At 51.9% G+C, this 22008-nt stretch overlaps 1 protein-coding gene across 1 annotated transcript in view; it reads right to left on the reverse strand.

Moving 5' to 3' along the window:
- Mrtfa (myocardin related transcription factor A) overlaps positions 1-22008 on the reverse strand; it is a 170114-nt gene that overhangs the window by 2233 nt on the left and 145873 nt on the right. Inside the window, 10 exon segments of the mRNA NM_001401049.1 lie at positions 875-935; positions 1282-1434; positions 1757-2752; positions 3534-3702; positions 3802-4067; positions 5406-5555; positions 5923-6098; positions 7542-7703; positions 8550-8625; positions 11589-11644. Of these exon segments, the coding sequence (NP_001387978.1) occupies positions 875-935; positions 1282-1434; positions 1757-2752; positions 3534-3702; positions 3802-4067; positions 5406-5555; positions 5923-6098; positions 7542-7703; positions 8550-8625; positions 11589-11644 (2265 nt within the window).

A 22008-nucleotide genomic window follows, 5' to 3' on the forward strand; every position in this document is an offset into this window, starting at 1 on the left:
CACATACAGGACAGTCCATCTAAGGTGTCCAGGGTTTAGTTTAGGAAGATGAAAATGTTTGAGATGTAGATAGTGACATAATGCCAACACACTTAATACAACTGTCACAATAAAGCGTTATACAAACCCTCCATGTCTCTCATCCCTGGTCATCTATTCTTGCCTGTGTAGCTCATTGCTTCCCAGATGCCACCATCTGCCCCTTTCTGGCATCCTCAAGTGTCCCTTGGGGGATATCCAGTACTCTAGCTGCGCTTCCCTGCCATCCTTAGACACCAGATTTCAGTGGTTGCCACTCCTTCAAGCAGTACCTCCCGCTTCCCCGATGGTGTTTGTTCTGGACATAGTGGCTGCTGAGGCCTGGGTTCTTCTGGACTCTAGTTAAACTACCTGTACTCATCAGAGGACACTCAGGCTCCATGGCAGAGCCAGCACCAGCTGTCCCCCTTAGGCCTGAGATCTGCTGAGCACCACGCACTGCTCCCTGGCTGCTCTCTCCAGTTCACTGCTGTCATCGTCCTTCCTTCCTGCATAGCCACAATCACCACAGCAGTGAAGACCCTGTCAGACCATGCTGTTCTAGGCTGTGTACACCCTGCTGCCTGGGGGCTGTGTCCCCAGCTCTTCTGCCCTCTTCCTTCTTGGGGCTGCCCTGGCCCTTGGTGCAATGCAGCTGCCCAGGTCCTTGGATGGCTCTGCCCCACACGCTGTAGAAATGCAGGTTATGTTCACCTAATTGCAGGGCTGTAAGGTTTTTGTCAAGCAGTTGTGGGACAAGCAGTCAAGGACTGTATGTCAAAGGAGTGTGCCTGTCAGGCCTGCTGCTCTGAAACAAGTAGCCGACCTGTGAGGGAGACAGGGGATAGGGCTTTACCTCCACTCTGAATAAGAATATCAAACAGATCATCCATGTGCTGACTGGAGGAGCCATTTTCCTGTGGGACAGAAACAGAAAAGAACATGAGAGTCCAGAATGGCACCAGACACCATCTAAGCTCAGGTGCCCACCCTAGCCTGTGCTTCTGCCGTGTTTGTACTGGATGTTTCCCACGCTCCTCACGGACCTGCTTCTGAAGCCCAACCCCTGTGGGGCTTGGCCTACTGCCTTGAAATGTTGGTTTATTGTACATGTGTGAGCACATGCCATATGTGGAGGTCAGAAGACAGTGCAGGAATCGGTTCTCTCCTTCCACCATGTGGGTCATGAGGCTGGAACTCTGGTTGTCAGGGAAGTGCGTGCCTTAATCTGGCTTGCGGCACCCCTGCTCCTAGGATCCTCACCTGCTGCTTAGGCTGCTGAGTCACAGTCTCTTCATACCCAGGCGGCTCCTTCTTCAGCAGAGACGTGGGGGTTGCAAATGAAGGCTGAGGTGGGTGCTCCAGGTCCATCTGGGCAGGTGGACCAGGGGCTGGAGAACCAGGCTGGGACAAGGGCTGGATGGGCGAATGGGAGAAACGGTTGGTGGTGGGGGTAGGGACAAGGCCAGACTCCAAATCTGCCAGGGTGGGGAAGGAACCTTCACTGCCCACAGGAACAGCTTTGCTGCTGGCTAAGGAACTTCTGGGCGTTCTCATGGATAGGAAAGAGGAGATACTGAATGGGGTAAGTGTGAGGCCGTGAGGGTGACAGAACACCAGGCCTCAAGGAAGCCCCTTTAGGAAGCCAGGTCCCAAGTCTGATGATACAGCCTGCACAAGACAGGGTTCATTCTCCACCCAGGCATGCCACCCCAGCCTGTCCCTATGCCTCAGCTACCTGTTGGGGGCTCCCCGTGGGCAGGCCAGGGCCATCTGCACTCTTGTTGGTCACAGTGAGGATGAGGTGAGTTCCTGTAGAGTCAGTGACCAGGGTAGGAGGGCTGACCTTCTTGAGGAAGCTGGTGCCCTGCGAGCCCAAGAGCAGCTGAGAGGCAGGGGCCAGATCTGGCTCAGGTGGCCCAGCTTCCTGTTTTACCACCACAGGTGGGGACTCGGGGGCTGGAGCCTGAGCATCTCCATGGTTAGTGGTGGGAACTACTAGGCCAGGGCCAAAGGCACGGGCAGCGCCCTGGGGCTGGCAGCTCAGCTGGCAACTGGAGAAACTACTTTCCCGCTTCACAGGGCTGCTGGCTGGGGCTGGCTGCTGGGCCCGCTTCTGCTGCTCCAGCTGTAGCCGTAGCAGCTCAACCAGCTGCTGCTTCTGTTGGAGCATTCGGGTCAGCTCCTCAATCTGCTTGTCCTTCTCCTGCAGCATCTGGTCCTTGTCCAGTCCCTCCAGCTCAGCCCGTGCACCAGGGCTCAGACAGCAGGACGCAGCACGGGCACCCTCCTCCTTCACGATCTGTAGTGGGGAGGCCTGCAGGGTGAGCTGTGTCAGCGGCGATGTCACCATTTCACCAAAGGCATCCCCAGGTGTGGAATTCTCATCACCCGTGCTGAGCAGTGAGCGCTCTGAAGGGGTGGGAGACACGGGGGGTGTGGAGCCTGTGCTGCCAAACTTCACCATGCCATTGCTGGTTACTGTGGCCACCACCATCTCAGCTGGTGCAAGGCCTGCTGTTACAAGAGCTGACCCTGTGCTCAGCAGGGCCGCAGGGAAGGCGACCACTACCTCACCAGCCTTGGACAGGACAGAGGTGGTGGCAGGGGCCTTGGGGGCTCCTGGAGCTGGGCTGACTTGGTCTTGGTAGGCACGCAGGCGCTCAATCAGCTCTGTCTTGGTGCCTGAGACGGGCAGCGACCGCAACTTCAGCTCCTGCTTCAGCTCTGCCACCTGTAGGGGTTGAGAGTTAGAGCAGCCGGGCACCGGTCTTGTGGACACGGGTGTTGTGTGGCTGGGTTAAAGGACAGGCTATGAAAGGTAGGAGGCTAGCAGTGTGTAAGCTGGGCCTTCATCTGGCCATTCCAGATGACTCCCTGAGTCTTTTACCCTGCAAGCCCCTCCCCTAGAGTATTCCCCGCAGCCCCACATGGTGCTTGGAGCTCAGTTTCTTCCTTGGCTACACTGGAAAAGCTCACAGAGTAATGTACCCTTGAGGTCATAAAGCTACTGAGCGGCAAGGATAGGACTTAAGTCCCCTGGAGTCCATCAGCCCAACACCCTCATGAATGTAGTCTTGCTGGGGGATCCAGGAGGACACTGGAGGACAAATGTTCAAGAAGACTTTGGCCTATCCCACCTTCTGATCAGTGACAGAGAAAACAGGCTGAGTCCAGGCTGAGCTGCTGGTACTGACCGGCAGAGTGGAGGTGGGCGAGACCGACAGCCCTGCCTGCTCTTCTCCCAGAGGGAGCAACCCTGCTGCTACTCACAGACTGACTGCCATGGGATAACAGAGACTGTGAGATTTGCCCCCCGCCCCACATGCACACACAAGGACTGAGATTAGGACCACGAGCCTGAGAGGCCTTCCAGAAGGCTCTAAGTGCTCCTTTCAGAGCAGACCAGATCTAGAACCTGCTCTGCCTTCCCATCTTGTGGTCACGGGCCATTACCATCCCTGCCTAAAACCTGCCCCTTATCCCTCATGGGGGAGGCGGGGTCAGCCACCTACCTTCATGTCATCCAGGTTGGCCGGCAGGGCTCCTGGTTTGCCAGCCAGGGCAGTGCTGTTCTGACGGGCCAGCCCACCGGGCCCTGGGGTGCCTGAGCTAGAGCTGCTACTGGTGGAGAGACTGCGTGATGGGGTGGGGGCACTGCTTCCGGGAGTCTCACCCGAGGGCCTGAGGCAAGACAGAAACACATGGTTTCAGTACCTCCTAACCTGTGCAGGCAGTGGCCCGAGTAAAGAGCCCAAAAAGCCCGGGGATTTGTGCTCCTACTTGGGAGGGGCGGGCAGGATGGCCTGGTAGTTGTAATGCTGCTGCTGCTGCTGCTGCTGCTGCTGGTTGAGGATCTGCAGCTGCAAGAAGAGCTGCTGCTGCTGCAGGATCTTGGCGTAGGAAGAGTCCATGGCAGGCGCCCCCTTGTCCTGCTTTTGGTCCGGGGGGATGTACTGGTGGTACTTGAGCTTCTTCACTTTTGGCTTCAGCTCCTTGGCCTTCTTGCTGCGCTGTGACTTCTCGCTCGCAGACTTCGGTTGGCTTTGCTGAGGGAACATGAGACAGTGTGTCAAGGAGGCGCCACCTAGGCTCACACCCAACATCTGAGAAGCGCCCACCTCGACTCTGACAGACATGGCAGGCTGGAGGAAGGACCAATCAGAAGGATCTGTACAGGTGTCACATGACTTTGAGCAACATAAAACAAAGAGGCCAAGCTACAGCCGACCATGCTCAAAGGGACCATATGGCCTCTGAAGAGTCCCACCCAGAAAGGAAGTGTCATAGCAACTTGGAAACACGCTCAGAAGTCGCTTGCCCAAGGCTGCACAGTGACTTTGTTCTTGATCCAGCCCAGGGGGCCACAATCTTCTGTGTGTGCCCATAGGCTCCCAGCCGACACAACCTTAATAAGGCCTGCTGGGTGGGCAAGACTCTGGCCACATCCAAGAAAGGTCAGTGGGCCATGGAGAGAGCACTGCTCTTGGGGCAGGCAGAGGTAGATGTGGGCAATAATCAGAGGGTGCCGGGGGAGCCTAGACGTTCTGAGTAGACAAAGGTAGAAGGTATGGGAGCCTGATTCTAAGGGAGAAGAAGTAGGAAAAGGGAAGCCGGTAGGAAGCCAGGACCCAGGAGGGGATGGGGTTCAGCCTACTGCTGGCACCAGAGAGCGGAATATAAGCTGGTGAGGAGTGCACCGGCAAGGAACGCTGTTAAACGTATGGTCAGAAGAGGCCAGCTAGTGTGAAGAGAGTTAAAGAAAGGCTGGGGACATCTATGACATCCATGGGCTGTAAAGACAGCGCAGTACCCACTGAAGAGGCCTGTGGCGGGAGGAGAGGCTGCTGGCCAGGGGAGGAGGGTCATTGGGAACACTGTAGACAGACAGGAGGCCCCCAGGCAATTGAGTACTCAGTGAATACTGGAAGAGAACTTGGACAGTCTTGGGCTGTGATGTGTGTCTGTGTGTTTGTGTTTGTACGTTACAGTGTGTATGTGCAGGTGAGAAGACAACTTAAGGAGTCTGTAAGTACAGACATCAGGAGGACCAACCTCAGGATGTCAGACTTGGCAGCAAGTGCCTCATCCCAGTGAGAGCCATTTCCCTGACCCAAGCCTCTTTTTCTGTCATCTCTATCTAGGCTGTGGTAGTGTGTTCCTAACCACAAAAACAGGCTAAGACGGGGTTCCATGGGCTATGACAGTACGTCAGCGTCACCACGGCAATGCAGAGATGAGAAGAAGTGCCCAGATCACCTTGGGTCAGGTCTTGACTGATGGAAGATGAACACGCCCACCCCTTGGAGTTGTTCCCACAGTTAGAATGACACCAGCGCAGGATTTCAAATCCCAGGGAAGGGAGGACAGCTGCTGGCAGAAAATACCTTGATGAGTGTGGGCGCGGGCTTGGCAGTGGGGACGATGCTTCCACTGGTTAGGCTGGGGGGCAGCAGAGGCGGGGGAGGCAGAGGAGGCTGCTCTGCCAGGAAAAGCGTCTCTCCAGGATCCGGAGCCATTGGGAGCTGAGAAAGAACCTGGGAGGTAGGGAGCGGAGAAATAAGGACCCTGGCATCCCCAAATGGAGTTGATCTATCCTGCCCCACCATCCTCATGGTCGGAGGGCAGAGGGGGTGTAACAGCCACATCTCTGAACTGAGTGTACTTGGATGAGTAGCCAGCTAGGAGAGCCAGTCAGAGTGTGTGGCCAGGGTGGTAGGACCCCAACCCAGCTTCTCCTTACACTTGGGCTACTAAACTGGGTCCATTGTTGGCCTCTGAAATGAGGGTCACACACACACACCCCTCATACACATAGCAGGGACTGCCCATCCTGCCCAGGACAGAAGCCAGACTCTGGGCAGCCTTGGCAGGTGTGAGGAAGAAGCTAAGAGGTAATCTCACCTGAGTGGGTGATATGGAGGTGGCACTAGGAAGTAGATCGCTGGCCCGGGACTCCAAGGGTGATGGCACTGAACCCTGGGACTCATGGCTGGCAGGCTGCTCAGGAGACAGGGCATCGCTGCTGTCCTCGTCAAAGGAGGAACTGTCTGCTACCTTTGGGTAATTCACCTGGCCCACTGAAATGCAAAGCCAGTGTAAGACTCCTGCAGCCAGCACACAGGAAGGTGGGCAGGAAGGGCTGTCAGCACCCAGCCCCATGTCCAAGAGGTGCACAGTATAGAGAACCAAGCGAGCGTCTGCCTTGGTGCAGAGCTCAGAAGCAGTCAGCATCCTGGAACAGGCTTGCCAGGAGCTACAAGGTCTGGCTTTTTACACGGTGAAGGCCATGAGCCTGCTGCTGACAGACCATGGTGACAACAAGTGACCCCAATTCCTCCTTAGGGTTCAGTTCCCAGAGGCCACAACAGTCTAAGGCTCTGAGGCTATGGAGGAAGGGTCCCTGGAAAGGGCTACCCACCTCACAGGTACCTGGGGTCAGTGAAATTATGCCCTTATTCAAAGGTCCATGAAGCCAAGACCTAGCGCCCGGGCAGCAGATATGCCAGGACAACCCAATGCCCTGAGTGCCCTGACTGGCCCAGAACCACACTCTGACAGAGCTGTCAGAGTCGGCTGGAAAAAGGCAGAGGCAGGGACAAGGGCCCCAGCTGGGAATGGCAGTGGCAGTGGAGGAAAGACGGAAACACAGGCTAGGAGGATATGTCAAGAGGCATGTCACAACCACTGCCTCCACAGCCAGGGGAAGATGTGTATGTGGGGGGACCTCAGATAAAAAGGGGAACAAGCCCACAGCCTCTTCCTCTTTAGCTGTGACCTGAGGCTTTCTACAGCCACGGAACCAAGGAGGAACATCCAAGCTTCTCTCTCACTGGCTGGCTGTGCTGATGGGCTAGGAATGGGAGGGTGGGGCTTGCCCTTCTGTTCCCTCACCTGTTGCTATAGTTCATGCCAATCTTACAAACAGAGTTTTCTTATTCCCAGCATGGGGACCTACTCAGAGAAAGTAACAGGGTGAGGCCAAGCACATAAGGGTGATCCAGCCCAGATAAGCTCTCCTTCACACTGAGCTGGGCCCATCCTTAAGAAAGTCATGCCGACAGGATGGAGACCACACACAGGCTGGCAACCACAAATGCTATTTCTCCCTTTCCCACACACGCCATGTCCTGGAAGCAGAGCTGGGAGGGTGGGGTGGAGCACTGCCCTCCGGGAGGCGATGTTAATAGACTTTGGAGCAGGACATGAGCTCTTCTGAAAGGGCAGATGGGCACACTGAGGAAACGCTCAGGTCTAAGGATGGCATGAAACTTTTGTTGAGTGTCTGAAGAGACGGTGTGTGTGTGCGCGCAGATGCGTGAGTGTGTGGGTAAACACCAGGCCCTCAGCAGTCCCATTATTCCTGCCTGAGACAGACCTGGGCCTGGGCTCCACTTCTTCCCAAGAGCCTCCCTGAGGTCTTCCTCACATTTCGTCCTGGTGAATCCCTGTTCCATTTGTCTAAAGTTCCCCCTTAACCTGTCTCTCTCCTACGCTCAGTCCACGTGTGGGAGACTCCTCACCAATGAGAGCCTCCTTCAGGCTAGACTCGACTGGCAAGATATTCTTTTCCACCAGCTCCATGGGGCCAGGCCTCTGTGCAATCTTCTCATTGAGGTCATCGGCCAGTCTGGCTCTCTTCAGCTTCAGCTGCTTGGCCTGGAGAGAAGGCTCAGCCGAGGTCTCTACATGGGAAAGGAGGGGTTCAGAGAGATGGAAGGAAAGGTGCCCTAGGCCTCTAGAGCAACAGGAGCCTACATGGGAGAGAAAAGCATGCCCAGGGAGAGGAGTGCAGCCTGGCTTCCAGTGTCCTGGGACAGCCACAGCCAGGCTGGCCCTGAGGGGTTTCTGGCTTCCAGTGTCCCAGGACAGCTACAGCCAGGCTGGACCTGAGGGGTTTCTGAGGTGGCGCTGCACAGCCAAAGGAACACCGGACAAAGGACAGCCCTGCTCCATTTAGACCTGGGCCACAGAGGCAAAATGTTGGGGTTCTGACTTGGGAAGGTCTCCTCCAGGCTCCCAGTGACCCCAAACTAAGCAAACAAAAAGTAGGCACATATGTGCCACTCTCTGGAGCCCAGACCTTTCCTTTTCAAAAACTATGGAAAACGAATACTAGAGCTAACTAGAGAAACAAAAAGGAAAGCTGGGTGAGCGGCTGCCATCACAGACGGGTTCTTGGGTAATGCAGGTGGGTGGGTGGGTGGGCGAGCGAACGAGCAAGTGAATGAGCAAATGAACCCCAAACAAGCCACAGTGTTTGGGAGAGAAAGGGCTCCATCCCAGCCCATCCCAGCAGATAGAGACCATTTTATACCAGTGGGTGGTGGACCCAGGAGAAGAAGGGTCATGCCAACCCGGGTGACTCCATGCTTCTCACACACTCCCATAAGATACTGGCAGCTACAGACGTGTCTGACTGTGAAGCCAACAGTTGGCCCCTGCTAGCAGGAGACGGACAATAGCAGAAAGTGGGAGGGTGCAAAAACACAAAGTGCAGTCAGCTGGGGAATTCCTCCAAACTCACATACCTTCCAGAATGTGCATCCTGACCAGCTCTGATCTCTCTGGCCGGGAACGGATCTTCCGTTTCAAATAGTCCTCGGTCTATGGAAAAACACATCAACAAACTCTCAGGGCTGGGACATAGCTTATGTATGGACAGGACCACAAAACATGCTTTGGCTATCGTGACTGGTGCTGTCCACCTCAGCAGCTTGGGGACTGTAGGGTCCTGAGGCAAGTGGGGCACACACCAGCTTCCAGCTGTGTCTGTTCCGTACCTCTCAGAACACTGCTGGCTGTGTTTAAAACTTACACTACCCCAAGTACTTAAAGTTAGAAAACAAAACAGTCACCAAGTTCAACAGAGCAGTGAATGCTTTTGCTGTTTCCAGCCCTTCTTTCACGTAGTTTGATTCTGCAGAGCTGTAATCACTGTGGATGTAATTTTATGTCCTGTTTCAAAAATCTTGCATTGCGTGATCTCAAGAGTCTTTTCAATTCAGTCTGAACGACTGCCAAATGCAATACTAATTTTGATACATGGTGTCAGAGCTCTAGTTCCTTAAAGTCCAATGTCCTCGTTTCTGCATTCATTAGATGCTGGGAGAACTAAATCCTTCCTTCAACAGCACTGAGCCCCTGCTGCTTAAGGCTAATTGCAAGTGCATGTGAGCACAGAGCCTGTGCTCCCCACCTCTGCAACAGCAACTTTCAAATATCAGTCAAGACCAGCCTAAGAAAGGAAGGGACAGGATGGGACAGGGTAGACGAGAAGTTACTGGGGCACATCATTTATGGTGGAGATCAGTCTGGTTCTCATCCTGTTGGCTGCTGCCCCAGGATCCTGTGGCAGTCCTGGAGCCTGAGCCTAGAGATGTAGAAACTGTGGACTCTGTACATTAGCCCGTCTGTAGTGAGCAGAGGTCAGGTGCTGCAGCTTTCCACAGAAAGCCGCTCTACCGACGGCCTAGGCACACGTGGAATACTGGGTTCATGTGGATCTAGCACTTGAAAATCTGGAGGAATTCCCAGCTTAGAGAACTCAGGTAGGTGCTGGGAGAAAACGCCAGAGAGGCCAAACCCATTTAAATACATCTCTTGGCTCAATGGTTCTGAGTCATGGCTTTTATAACAAATAAATCTTCCAGGGATGTCCACTGGCTAGGGTCTTCTGGCTACCCAGAAGCTACTGAGGATGGACAGCCAGAGGAGCAGTCTGCTCCCGGTGTAGAAGGTAAGGAGAGGACTTTTAGCTGATGCCGTTGAAGGCATTTCTGGGGCTGGAAACCACACGAAGCTGATGGGAAAGGAGTCGGCCACACACAGCTGCATCTGAGTGCTCCTTGGGACCAGGGCCGCAACCACCAGGGATGAGTCTCCCCGAGATGCTATCTGAACAGGAGTTACAGACACAGGAGCAGTGAAACGGCTGGAATCACATAAGGAATTTTCTCAGTTTCTCGAACACAAGCTTACATGCAAAAAGTAAGTTTTCAAAGCTCTGAATTGGTGTAATTGAGTAAAGCAAGTTACACTGTGACCAATCCAATACACTAATTTTTCATACTTTAATTAAGACAGTTCAGTGCATGTTTAAATATTAAGCCCATTATTGTAATTTGGAAGTCACTTGTGAACAGATGTGCAACATATGCACTTGTTAGATGAATATATTTACTGCATGTGAGGAAACAAAATGATTTTGCATATATAACCAAACATATATATGGTTATCTACACATATACATATATGTGGTTGCTGAAATGGCTTAGTGGGTAAAGCTGCTTGCAACCGGGCCTGATGACTTTAGTCTGATGCCCAGGACCTACATGATGAAAGGAGACAATTCCTGTAAGTTGTCCTCTGACCTCCACATTATGTACGCACGTACGTGCACGCACACGCGCACACACACACAACCCCCCCACCCCCGATGTAATAAAAGTAAAAGTCTAGACTCCACAGACCTAGGTTGGAGTTCTAGTTTTATCGCTTTCTAGCTGGACATATTAGTTAGCTCCCATTCCATCGAAAAAAACAAGGCTGTGGGGGTGCACGCCTTTAATCCTAACACTCAGGAGTCAGAGGCATGTGAATATCTGAGTCGGGGACCAGCCTGGTCTACAGAGTGAGTTCCAGGATGGTCAGAGCTACATGGAGAAACCCTGTCTGAAAGACCAAACCAAATCAAGAACTCAGGGCAGCTGCCCTAACTTGTGAGGGTTCCTGTGTGGATAAAAACAAAATGAACACAACCTCACATGCAGCCATGCTCAGTAGGACAGTGGTGTCTAACCAGAGCTAATCTGCTTGGCTCCCTGCTGGGCCTCCTCTAGTTCCCAGCAACTGGAAGTGTGGTTTGTTAATGTTTCTGTTTCTCAGTACCCTGACCTCATTCTCCCTACTCTCTAAGAGTTAATCATGATTTTCTAAAGACAAACAAAAGCAGTCTCAAGAGTAAGTGTATTAGACTCTGGGAGCCAAGGCCAGCCGTCCACCGGTGGGAGCAGGAGGGGAAATGAGCCAGTCACTTCCCCATCTCCACCCACACCAAGCCCAGGGCGTTGCACAGAGCCAGAGGGAACTGAAAAGGAGGGGACAAGGCTGCAGCTAAGGTGCTACAGCAGAATGTGTGGCTTCGGCACGCCCAGGTCTGCTTTACAAAGGATCTGAGTGGAGGCTGGCTGCTTTGGGGCAGGTGGAAATGGAAGCTCACTGACTGCTCTGGGCAGTGTCTGCTCCCTGCCATGGGCAGTCCTGGTGCAGATCGTCTACCTGACCCAATGTAATCAGTGCAGGGAAGAGGAGTGGGCACCAGGTCAGGTTTGGGGAGGGCACTCTGGGGACTTTCGAGAGGCCTCCAAGGTACTAACAGAGTCTCACTCTGTCTACATCCTACCAGGGAAAGTGGCTATAAAGGGAAGAAACAGGAAAGGCCAAGGTTTCTACTATTTAGAGCTTCGAGGTGAGGGCTGCCCCCAAAGCTGTGCTAGACTAGAAGGAAACGCAGCCAGTGGATGATGTGACAGTGTACTCTGGAGGTCCTCGGGGAAGGGAGCCTTACCCTGGCCCGCTCCAGGCTCCTTCTCTGCTCATGAAATGCAGCCGGACTTTTCAAAGCTGTTGAGAAAGAACAATAAAGAATTACATTTAGAGGCTGCGGCTAGCTCCGTGCTAGAGTGCCTACTTGGCACAGGTAAGCCCCTGGGCTCAGTCCCAGAACCAAAACTCCAAACAGCAGAACACAACTTCTAGTAACACGCCACATGCAACACTGCCACTGCAGGAGAGATGGTACTAGACAGGAAATGCCACTGACACCCAGGAAGCATGTCTTTATGGCTGGTCACTTTAAGATCCCCGGGGACAGTAGTCCCTCCTGAGCTTTGGTTCAGGGCTACACCATTCCCAGTCTCAGTTAAGCTCCATGACCGCCTGGCTCAGGTGGAGCTGTGAGGCGAACCCACCTTACTTTTTCTGTTTTATTAGGAATTACAGTGGTCAGATGGGGTAAAGCAGAGGCCCAGGCCCTCACAGGGCTGCATCCCTCTGCAGCTGGTACCAGCAGCACTGCTGGAATGACCTTCGGGCTCATCTTTGAGAACTAAGAAAACCTCGGACGTTGTTGGCTGGCCCTGGTGAAGACGGGGTCCCGTTCTCGGGTCTGCAGTTATGACAGGGGCTCAGCTTGTCTCTAAGGGAAGCCCAGCGGCAGCTCCTTTGCAAACGCATCATGAACACACCACGTCTCTTGAAAGGTGACACATGACAATTTAAGACACCGGGGAGGGCAGGGAGCGTGTGGCTGGCTTCACTAGGGAACAATGGCAGTAGGTGAGAAGTATGCAAGGCTGTGGTCAGTTTCAGTTCTGCTGCCCAGGCTGCAGACAGTGTGAGACTGTGTGTCAAGATAACCTTCCAGGCTGCTGCTGTGGTAGAGGGTAAGGGTGGGAGCCGCTAAAAGTAGCAAGACACAGATAGGACCCATCCTGCCTGGCCTCTGTGCTTCCGCCCCTCTTCCCTGGGGTGGCCTCCCAGGAGCATGCTCAGAGGAGTGTCAGTGTCCCAGCAGCATCTCTGTTTAAATTAGAGACAATTTTGGGAATAGTAATAAGAAGAAAGAAAACTCTATTTTAAAGGCCACAAGAACCCTTCCATTTTCTGACAGCAGGGGGAGCTCTAGACCCAGCAGACAACCTCATGACAAACCAGTACAGGTTCCCTTCTCAACCTGCACAGCTAGAGAACCTAATCCAGGGAAGCAGGCGGCCCAGCCCTAGGGAATGAAGCTGGCCCTCACTCCTGGTCCCACTGTGCAAGGGTGTACTGTACCAAGCCTGGCTTTGGGGGCCTGGAAGCAGGAGCTTGGTCTGAGAGTGACAGGCCAGTGCCATGCCAACCCCCAAACCCCGCCCCCACGCCACAATGCTGGGACAACACACCACAGGAGCATGCCTCTTCTCACACAAGAGAGCCACTTTACAGTCACTCATTCAGTAAGCTATCGGGTGTCTGTAAGAGAGTTCTACGTGGTCACTGATGGGACGGCAAGAGAGTTCTGTGCTGCAGCTTGAAACAGCCAGGACCTAGAGTTCAGATGTAAGTTAGAAACTTGGGAAAGTTCCTGTATGAAAGGAACTGAGTCCCAGTACTGGGTCCTGCCAACTCCTGGGACAACTCAGGGTGTGACTGCTTTTTGGAGACTAAGACTCTGCCCATCTCCTGGAACACAGACTCCAATCAGTGGAGAGATGGGCCAGTGATTACTTCAGGCAGCTCATGATAGTCGATCACTCCAATGGCTTCTGAGGCAGGCCTGTCTGTCTGTCTGTCTGTCTGTCTCTCACTCACTCACTCACTCACTCGCTTGCTCTGTAGTCTTAGGCTGGTCTTGAACTCAGAGACCCACTTGCCTTTGCCTCTTGAGCATGGCAATTCAAAGTGTGCGCCAGTCACTACTGCCCAGCAAACTCTATTTTAAAAGAATCAGGCTGAGTGTGGTAGTGCACACCTTTTATTCCAGTACCCAGGAGGCAGAGGCAGGAGGATCTCTGTGAGTTTCAGGACAGCTTGGTCTACATAGTGAGTTCCAGGATAGCCAAGGTTACGTAGAGGGACTCTGTCAACATACTAGTAATGAACCAAATCCATGCCCACGTGTCCAGAAGCACACACCCACCACTCCTGGAATGCACTGCCGCCATAAGCACGGCTTAGCCAAGTCAGTAGTTCGATTCTCTCAGGCTGGCTGGGCCTGGGCTGCAGCCATAGACGACCATCTAATGCCCTGGCTACCTGAACATCCTATACTTGCCACCCTAGGGGTAATGCACAAACCTGGCTTCTGGAAGCATGCCTCACAAGCACTACTACAGGGGTGGTAGGTCTTCATGATGGCTGCCACCAGTGCAAGATGGCAAGAGGTCAAAGGGCCATGGTGGATACCAATTCTGAACCCGCTGACCTAAGGGCACGTTCTCACACCACCAAGACAGAAACTAAGATCCACTGAGTGCACACTTATGTGGCAGGGATTGGACCAGATTGGCTTTGTTTTTCAGATGTGGTCTCACTATGCAGCCTAAGCTAGACTCAAACTCAGGATGATCCTTCGGCGTCAACTTTCAAGTGCTGGGATCAGAGCATGTAGCTCAGCTGCTAACTTGGGTACTTTAACACGTTAGCTAGTTTAGCATTTTATCCAAGGAGGGCTGCCGAGAGTAAAGCATTTGCCACACATGCTCACGTCCTCAGCCCCCATGTGGGTGCAGGAGTATGAGCACTCTGTAACCCCAGTGCCCTTAGGATGAGCTGGGAGACGGAGACAGGAGTGGTTCACAGGCCGGGTGGCCTGATGCACAGTGGCAAACAGTAGGCAAACTTGCTTCCAGGTGAATGGTTCTCAGCCTGTGGGTCATGACCCCCAACATCAAAGGATGTTGAACAACTCTTTCACAGGGGTCTCCTAATATTTACATAATAGTTCATAACAGAAGCAAAATTACAGTTATGAAGCAGCAATGTAAAAAGTTTTATGGTTGTGAGTGACAGCACGAGGAACTGAATTAAAGGGTCACAATATCAGGAGGGTTGAGAACTACTGCTCCAGGGGAAAGGAGAGGCCAACATATGAGGGTGTCCTTTCATGAGCACCTGTGCACACACAGGAGCACACACACACACACACACACACACACACCTGTGCACACACAGGAGCACACGCACCTGTGGTAGGTAAAGTGCCAGCTAATAAGCTCAGCAAGGTTAGAAAAACATAGAAAGTGATAGTCATAGTTACAACCTTATTCTATTATCCTGAAGAGAGATCGTTCTGCTTATCTGACTTAGTTTCTTAACTTCTTCAAAAAACAGAGAAAAGAACTTGTCAGGTGCAGGGTGGTGGTGGGGGTGACATGTCAAGGGTGCACTAACTGGATGTACTAGTGAGATGAGGACCAGACTGTGGGCCATGGGGAAAGGCAGGCACAGGCAAGAGCACAGGCACACAGAAGAAGGGCTTATGGGCCCATCTGAGAGACTCCAGGGCTTTCGGACCCTGAAAACTACAGTGTGAAAACTAGGGCTGGCTCACCGAGGAGCAGCCTTTTTTTTTTTTTTTTTTTTTTTTGGGTTCTTTTTTTCGGAGCTGGGGACCGAACCCAGGGCCTTGCGCTTCCTAGGTAAGCGCTCTACCACTGAGCTAAATCCCCAGCCCCACCGTGGAGCAGCCTTACACCAGACAGACCAGGATGAAGGAGGCCGGGAGAATTCTTGTGCTGGATGAGGCTAGGGCAGGAGAGTGAGGAGTGACCAGGAGAACTCACGACAGCAATGACAGAGCTCTATCTGTTTATAACAACCACATCCTGGTCACTAAGGACTATTCCAGTTTTTTTTAAAGATTTATTTATTTATTATATATAAGTACACTGTATCTGTCTTCAGATACACCAGTAGAAGGCATCGGATCTCTTTACAGATGGTTGTGAGCCACCATGTGGTTGCTGGGAATTGAACTCACGACCTCTGGAAGAGCAGTCGGGTGCTCTTAACCACTGAGCCATCTCTCCAGCCCGACTATTCCAGTTTTATATGATGGAACCAGCACTGGCTGAGCTGCAATGACCATGGAGGGTGGATCCCTCCCAGGACATCGTCTGCCTCTCCTTCTTCCCTCAACTAACCCTGCTCAGCACGTTGGTTCCTCTGGCCCATGGACAGCCTTGCTAAGGTTGTGGTTCTCTCTCCCATTCTGAATTCTACTTCTTGACAACAGGCACAGCCATTTCCATAGGCACTTCTGCCAGGCAGGCGGAGGAGAGGGCAGCGGCTCCTCCCTCCTTCAGGTCTGTGAAGACTTCTAGCTACCTTATCCATGTGAGAGGGATCCCCAGCCCTGGGGCTGAGGCTGGGCAGCTCCTGTGTGTCCAGCCAGCTCTGTTAAAGCACACTAGAGTGTGACGTGGTGATGGAGATGTGAGAGGATACAGGTAGAGCCCAAGGCTCTCTTGATGCAGGATCAAGTGGCACTGGAGAGCCCAAATCACCAGGCCCTCTTCCATGCCTAGGAGGCTGGACACAGGGAAGTAGAGCAAAGTGAAAATGCCTCTAAACACTGGCCTTTGGTAGTTAGAAAGAGCAGACTCCACCCCCTCCCCTTTTGCTGCCTTAAAGCTTTGCCAGAAGGGTCCAGGGCATTACTCATCCCAAGTTTCATGTTCCTAGAACTCCAGGAAGGCAGTCCCTGTGAAGAGATGCCCCTTATGACCCAGACAAACACCAAAGCTGTTAAGAACACACGTTTCTGGTGGCAAAGGGCAGTTCTTGGCCCTCTCCCCACCCTAGGGACCTGGTGATGCTCTGAGCAAAGGCAAGTGTGCAGCTCTGACTGAGCAAGAAGAGCAGGGACGCGTCAGATACCAATGGCACACTGGCCAAGAGCTGTGGCATCCCGCACACACAGCTTCAGTCCCAGACTGGGCTCCACCCCAGCTGGCTGTAACCAGTTGCTACTCTGAGCCTTCTTGCTAGCAGCTGTTTTCTTCCTCTCTGCAAGCTTGCCGCCTTAAATGAGCACATCTGTGAATTAAGAGTGAAGAGTTCTGATTTCCATTTTCTCAAGAGTACACAACCAGCCATTGCTGGTGAGCTCAGAGCCTTGTGCAAGGCGCCCACGAGGCTTTGTTCATGAGCTGAAACATGAAGGGAATAACAGCGCCTTCTGGAACCAGTTCCAGACTTACTTAAGCATCCAGGTTAGTGAGCCTCCTAGGGCCCACCAGGAAGTTCTGGAGATGCTTCTCATCACTGACAGTTCTTAGCCACCACGTTCAGTTCCTCATTCCCCTTGACCCCCTCCTGTGTCTGTCTGTGTGCCTGTGTGCCTGGGTCTCTACAGTGCTGACATCAGGATGACAGACAATGGCTGCCGGGCTCTGGTTACACTTTAAGCTCACTAACAACTCTGTAGTCAGGAGCCGTAAGCTGTAACGATCACATATTAGGACACTTTCTGTATCCAGCCTTTTTTTCCTAGTTGTGATTGTTAGGTTTTTAGTTTTATTCTTTTAAAAAATATTTTTGTTTTATGTTCATGTCTGTGTACCACTTGCATGCAGTACCCTTGGAGGCCAGAAGAGGGTGTCATACCCTGGGACTGAAATTATAGATGTTGTGAGCAGCCATGTGGGTGCTGGGAACTTAACCCAGGCCCTCTGGAAAAGCCACTGGTGCTCTTAGCAGCCAAGCTCCTTCTCAGCCCCTTTCACTTTTGTTCTTAAAATCAAATTTATTTTTAAACTTGTGTGTGTGTGTGTGTGTGTGTGTGTGTGTGTGTGTGTGTTTGGTCCTTCTACCATGTGAGTCCAGGGATTGACCAGGTCATGAGATTTGGTGGCCAAGTGCTTTTACTCATGGAGCCAGCTCCTAGCCCCCCTGGTTAGTTAGTATTGATAACTTGAAACAATCTAGAATCACTTGGAAGAAGAGAATCTTAATGAGAGGCTGTCTATAACAGGCTGGCCTGTAAGGGCCTGTCTGTTGGGGATGGAGTTTTGACTGAGTTGGGAAGACTTGCCCACTGTGGGCGATACCATCCTTAGCAAAGAGTCCTGAGCTTCATCAGAGTAGAGCAACCATGCTGCATACAGGCATGCATGCATGGATCAACTCCTCTCTGCTGCAGGATTGTAGATTCGGCGTGCCTAGCTACTTGGGGCTCCAACCACAAACAACTTGACTCTAGTCTGGGACTGTGAGCTAAAGGAATCCTTTCCCCTAAGAGCTCTTGGCTTTCCCCCCATGGCATTATATGACCTCATCATTTTCTCTAAATTGGCAATATGACAGAAGGAAGACTTCAGCTTTAAGCTTGAGCAAATACAGAGATGTAGTTTCCTATTTTATTCCTTCTTCTTTTCTTGAAGAGGCCAGCATAGAGGGCAAGAGGCCACTGGACAATCAAACCCTACCCAGAGAAACTGAGTTGCACAGCTCTGGAGAGTTATCTTTTTCAGAACTGCGACAGATGCTACACAACTACTGAGAGACAGGCACCGCAGGCTTCTTGGGGACGGGAGGTGTGGAGGCTCTCTCTCCCCCATGGAGCAGCAAAGTTACCTTTGACATCAACTCTTAAACCTCTGAACAGAGCTGTGTTCTACTGCCACTCGGGGGAGAACAGAACAGCAATATCCTCCACAAAGTAAATCCAGGAACCGTTCATTCCCCAAGTGCAGCTCAAGACAAGGGTACTCCACTCCAGTAGAGTTCAGGGGTCTCTAGAGTCTTGGACTCCAAGAAGTCTTATCTTTGGTGGGTTGGCAATTTTGGTACCACAGAAGTTTGGAAATCACTGTTTCACTAGTCCAAAGGACAAACAGAAGTGAGAAGTGGGGATTTATGGATGCCCGCCCTCCCACAGTCCTAAGTGATGAACAGTACATGTGGAAGGACTTCACCAACTTTCTTAACAGCCTGGCTTGAATTTTCAGCTCTGAGATATGGGCCGTCTGCCTTTGACATCTGCCAGCCCATTGATTGCCAAGGTTGACATTTCAACCACACTGACTTCATGGCTAAAGAGTTCCAATTTCTAGAGTTATATTCCTGGGAGTCAAAGCATCCGGCCGGGTGGAGCACCTCAGCAGAGCCCAGCCCATGCGAGGTCCTGGACTGGATGTGACGTAATAAATCTGGCCTCTGCTGTTGTCCTCACACCCTGGCTAGAACCCATTGCTGCTGCCTGGGAAGGCAGCTAGGCCTTCCACCCAGCAGGGAAGAACAGAAAGCCTTGGGACAGACACAGGAAAAAGAGACAGCCCCTTCCTCATACCTTACAGAAGGGCATAGGCTGGCTACACTGCTCTAGTACAAGGGCTAACATAAACATTGAGGCGATGATTCCGGGATTCTGTCCCAGGTGGGAGACTCACTCCAGGGCGCAGTAGGCCCACCTGAGCAGCTCTGAAGGCCTGGAAATCATGTAACAGACTGCAGGTCCTTGCTTAGACCTCTGTCCAGTCAGAGATACGCAACGCTCAGGAAGCATCCATAGAAACTAAGTGCTCCTGACTTAGCACAGGCGCTCATGACCGAGGCAGAGAGCAGCAGACATGGACAGTAATCCTGAGGTCAAACCAATGATCGTCTCTGCCTCTGAAACCTGACCTCCTGAGCCCAGAAATCCAGGACCTCAAGTGGATGCTGTGTCAGTTTTCAAGAAAACCCCTGCCCTGCCCTTCTACCTTAATAGCTCATAGCTTTGACCTTAGGTAGCGGAGGACGAGGCTGGCAGGCACACGCCACCTCACCTAGTTTATGTGCTGCTGGGGGCTGAACCCAAGGATTCATGCACAGCAGGCAAATACTTTACCAGCTGAGCTGTGTCCCCAGCCCCTTCAAGTATTTCAGTATTGAAAATTCCCATGTGTGTAAGCACCACCACAAAGTGTTTCCTTTAGGATCAACGACAGGCATCACGGAGAAAAGCTGAGTGAAAAGTTGAGTTGAATGTGCCTCTGTTTCTAAGAGACAGTGAAGCTAAGGGCAAGTCATGTGACTTCTGAGGCTTTGGTCCTCATCCACAAAGTGGCAGTTGCGCTTACTGTACCCCACCCAGTGATGATTAGCATGAAGCAAAGTGAAAGTGTTCTGCCAGCCGCTCGCTGGGTTAAGGTGAGGCGCCTGTTACTGCTGCAGCCTTTTCCCTTCTTACCCAATGGAAAGAAACGACATGTGCGGGAAGCAATCTGAGTGCTCACTGGGCCTGACTCCATTCTCTGTCTATGTCAGCTGACTGCCTATGACCATCAAAATACCTGCAACAAAGGCCATTAATCAAAGAGCCATGTCAATGGCTCTCCGGCCTGACTATGACGTTAAAAGCAGCAAGACTAAGACAGTAAGTTCCTGAGAAGCAAAGTCGGAGCCTTAGTTAGAAGGAACCACACATCCAGGGCAAGCAAGGCCCACACTAAGTCATGACGCATTCTTCAACACATATCCTGTTTTGGATGTAGGTTTGACGCCACCCTTGTTTTGGTACCTGGCTGTCACTCCCACCCAGACCAGCATAAAAACCAACTACCACAAATGAAGCCAGGGGTGCAGGAGAGGCTCAGTCAGTAAAGTGCTTTTTCGAGCATTAAAACAATCTCAGGAACACACATTTAAAAAAGGCTGCATACAGTGGTTCATGCTTGTGACCCCAGGGCTGGGAGATGGGAGGCCCTAAGGAATAGTACTTCTGCCCTCCACACACATGTACACAAAAAGGAAGGATGAATTAAGAGGCAGAGATCTGAGGTACAAGCCGCTCGAGAAGCTCCCGCTTGGCCCACAAGTGGTGGGAAGAGCAAATCGAGGAGAAGAGGTGTGCAGGCTGGTACACACAGATGTCAAAGATACGGCTTGCCAGGGGTAAGACACAGTGCCAAATACTTTGAATCTGATTGCCATGGCTTATGAGTGTTTTCTAAGGGTCCACGTGTTAAAGACTTGGTCCTTAGCCTGTGCTACCACCAGGAAGTGATAAACCCTGGAGGAGAGCATGGAAAAGGTTAAGGATCATCCCCCTTTCCTTCCCAGCTCTATGAGCTAACAGCTCAGCTGTGCACTCCGACCACTGTGTGTTGTCTCTACAGGCCAGTCAGCCATGTGTCAGTCTCAGACTCCATGACACTGGCTATTCCTGCAGAAGTCTCAAACTGGCTCCCACCACAGACATGGTGACTCATAACCATCTGTATGTAGTTCCTGGGGCCTCTGATGCCCTTTTCTGGCCTCCATGGGGACCAGGCATACATGTGACATACATGCAGGCAAACCGTGAGCAAAGATGACCTTTAATAAGTTGGTCACTTTATGTATTTGTTATGGTAATGGAAACGTGATCAACACACTGGTTTTCCAGGTTTGCCTCTAACATACATGCAGTTACAGTTCTTTGTGTGCCCATACACATATGCACACATGAATGTGGAGGGCAAAGGTCAACATCTGGTATCTTCTTCAACCACTTAGCAGCTTATTATTTTAATTGTTTTATGACTATAAAGTCACGATTTATTTCTATTTGTGTGAATACACATGCATGTGTGAGCTTGTACATGCACGTACACGCCCGTACAAACACATGAGAGGGCATGTGGAGGATTTTGGAGCCCAGGGAGATAAAGTTACTGTTGGCTGTGAGTCACCCAACAGGAGTGCAGGAAACTCAGCTGTGGTCCTCGACAGGAACTTACCACTACACTCTTACCCCTCCCCCACATCTCTGGCCCACTTTCAAGTTTCTTTTTCCTTTCATATTTTATATATTTTTGTGCATTGTGTGTGTGGTGGGGGTACACACACCACGGCGCATGTGTAAAAGTCAGAGGGCAGCTACCTGGGCTTCTCTGCTTCTACTAAATAGGTCCTGGGGTTGAATACAGGTCATCAGGCTCAGCAGCAACCGCCTTTACCCACTGAGACAGCTTGGCGTCCTCCACCTTCCTTCTCTAGATAGTGTCTCTCATTAAACCTTGATCTTGATGGCTGGGCTAGACAGGCTAGCAGGTCCCAAGGACCCTCCAGTCTCCACCTCCCCAGGCTGGGTTTATAGGCACTTGTCACCATAGTCGACTTTTTAAGAGTGCGTACAACCTTATGGTTGCCACAGGTGTTTACTTGTGACTGTCACATTGCTCTGCAGCCAGAGGCCTTAGACTGGTCTATTCTTCCAGTTACCTTCCTTGGTAAAGTCCAAAACAGTTAAAAAAAACATTAGTCTTAGCCAGGCACGGTATCTGGGAAGCTGAGAGAGAATGATCTGAAAGTTGGAAAGGATCCTCAAAACCAATAATACATGCATGAGTACCACGCATGCAAGCACACACACACACACACACACACACACACACACACACACACACACAGGTACGCACGCATACATGGGCACGCCCATCATCACATGCCCCAGGGTTCTGCTTGGCATGCGATGA

The sequence above is a fragment of the Rattus norvegicus genome, chromosome 7 (assembly GCF_036323735.1).
Source record: "Rattus norvegicus strain BN/NHsdMcwi chromosome 7, GRCr8, whole genome shotgun sequence".
In the NCBI taxonomy this organism is placed as follows: domain Eukaryota; kingdom Metazoa; phylum Chordata; class Mammalia; order Rodentia; family Muridae; genus Rattus; species Rattus norvegicus.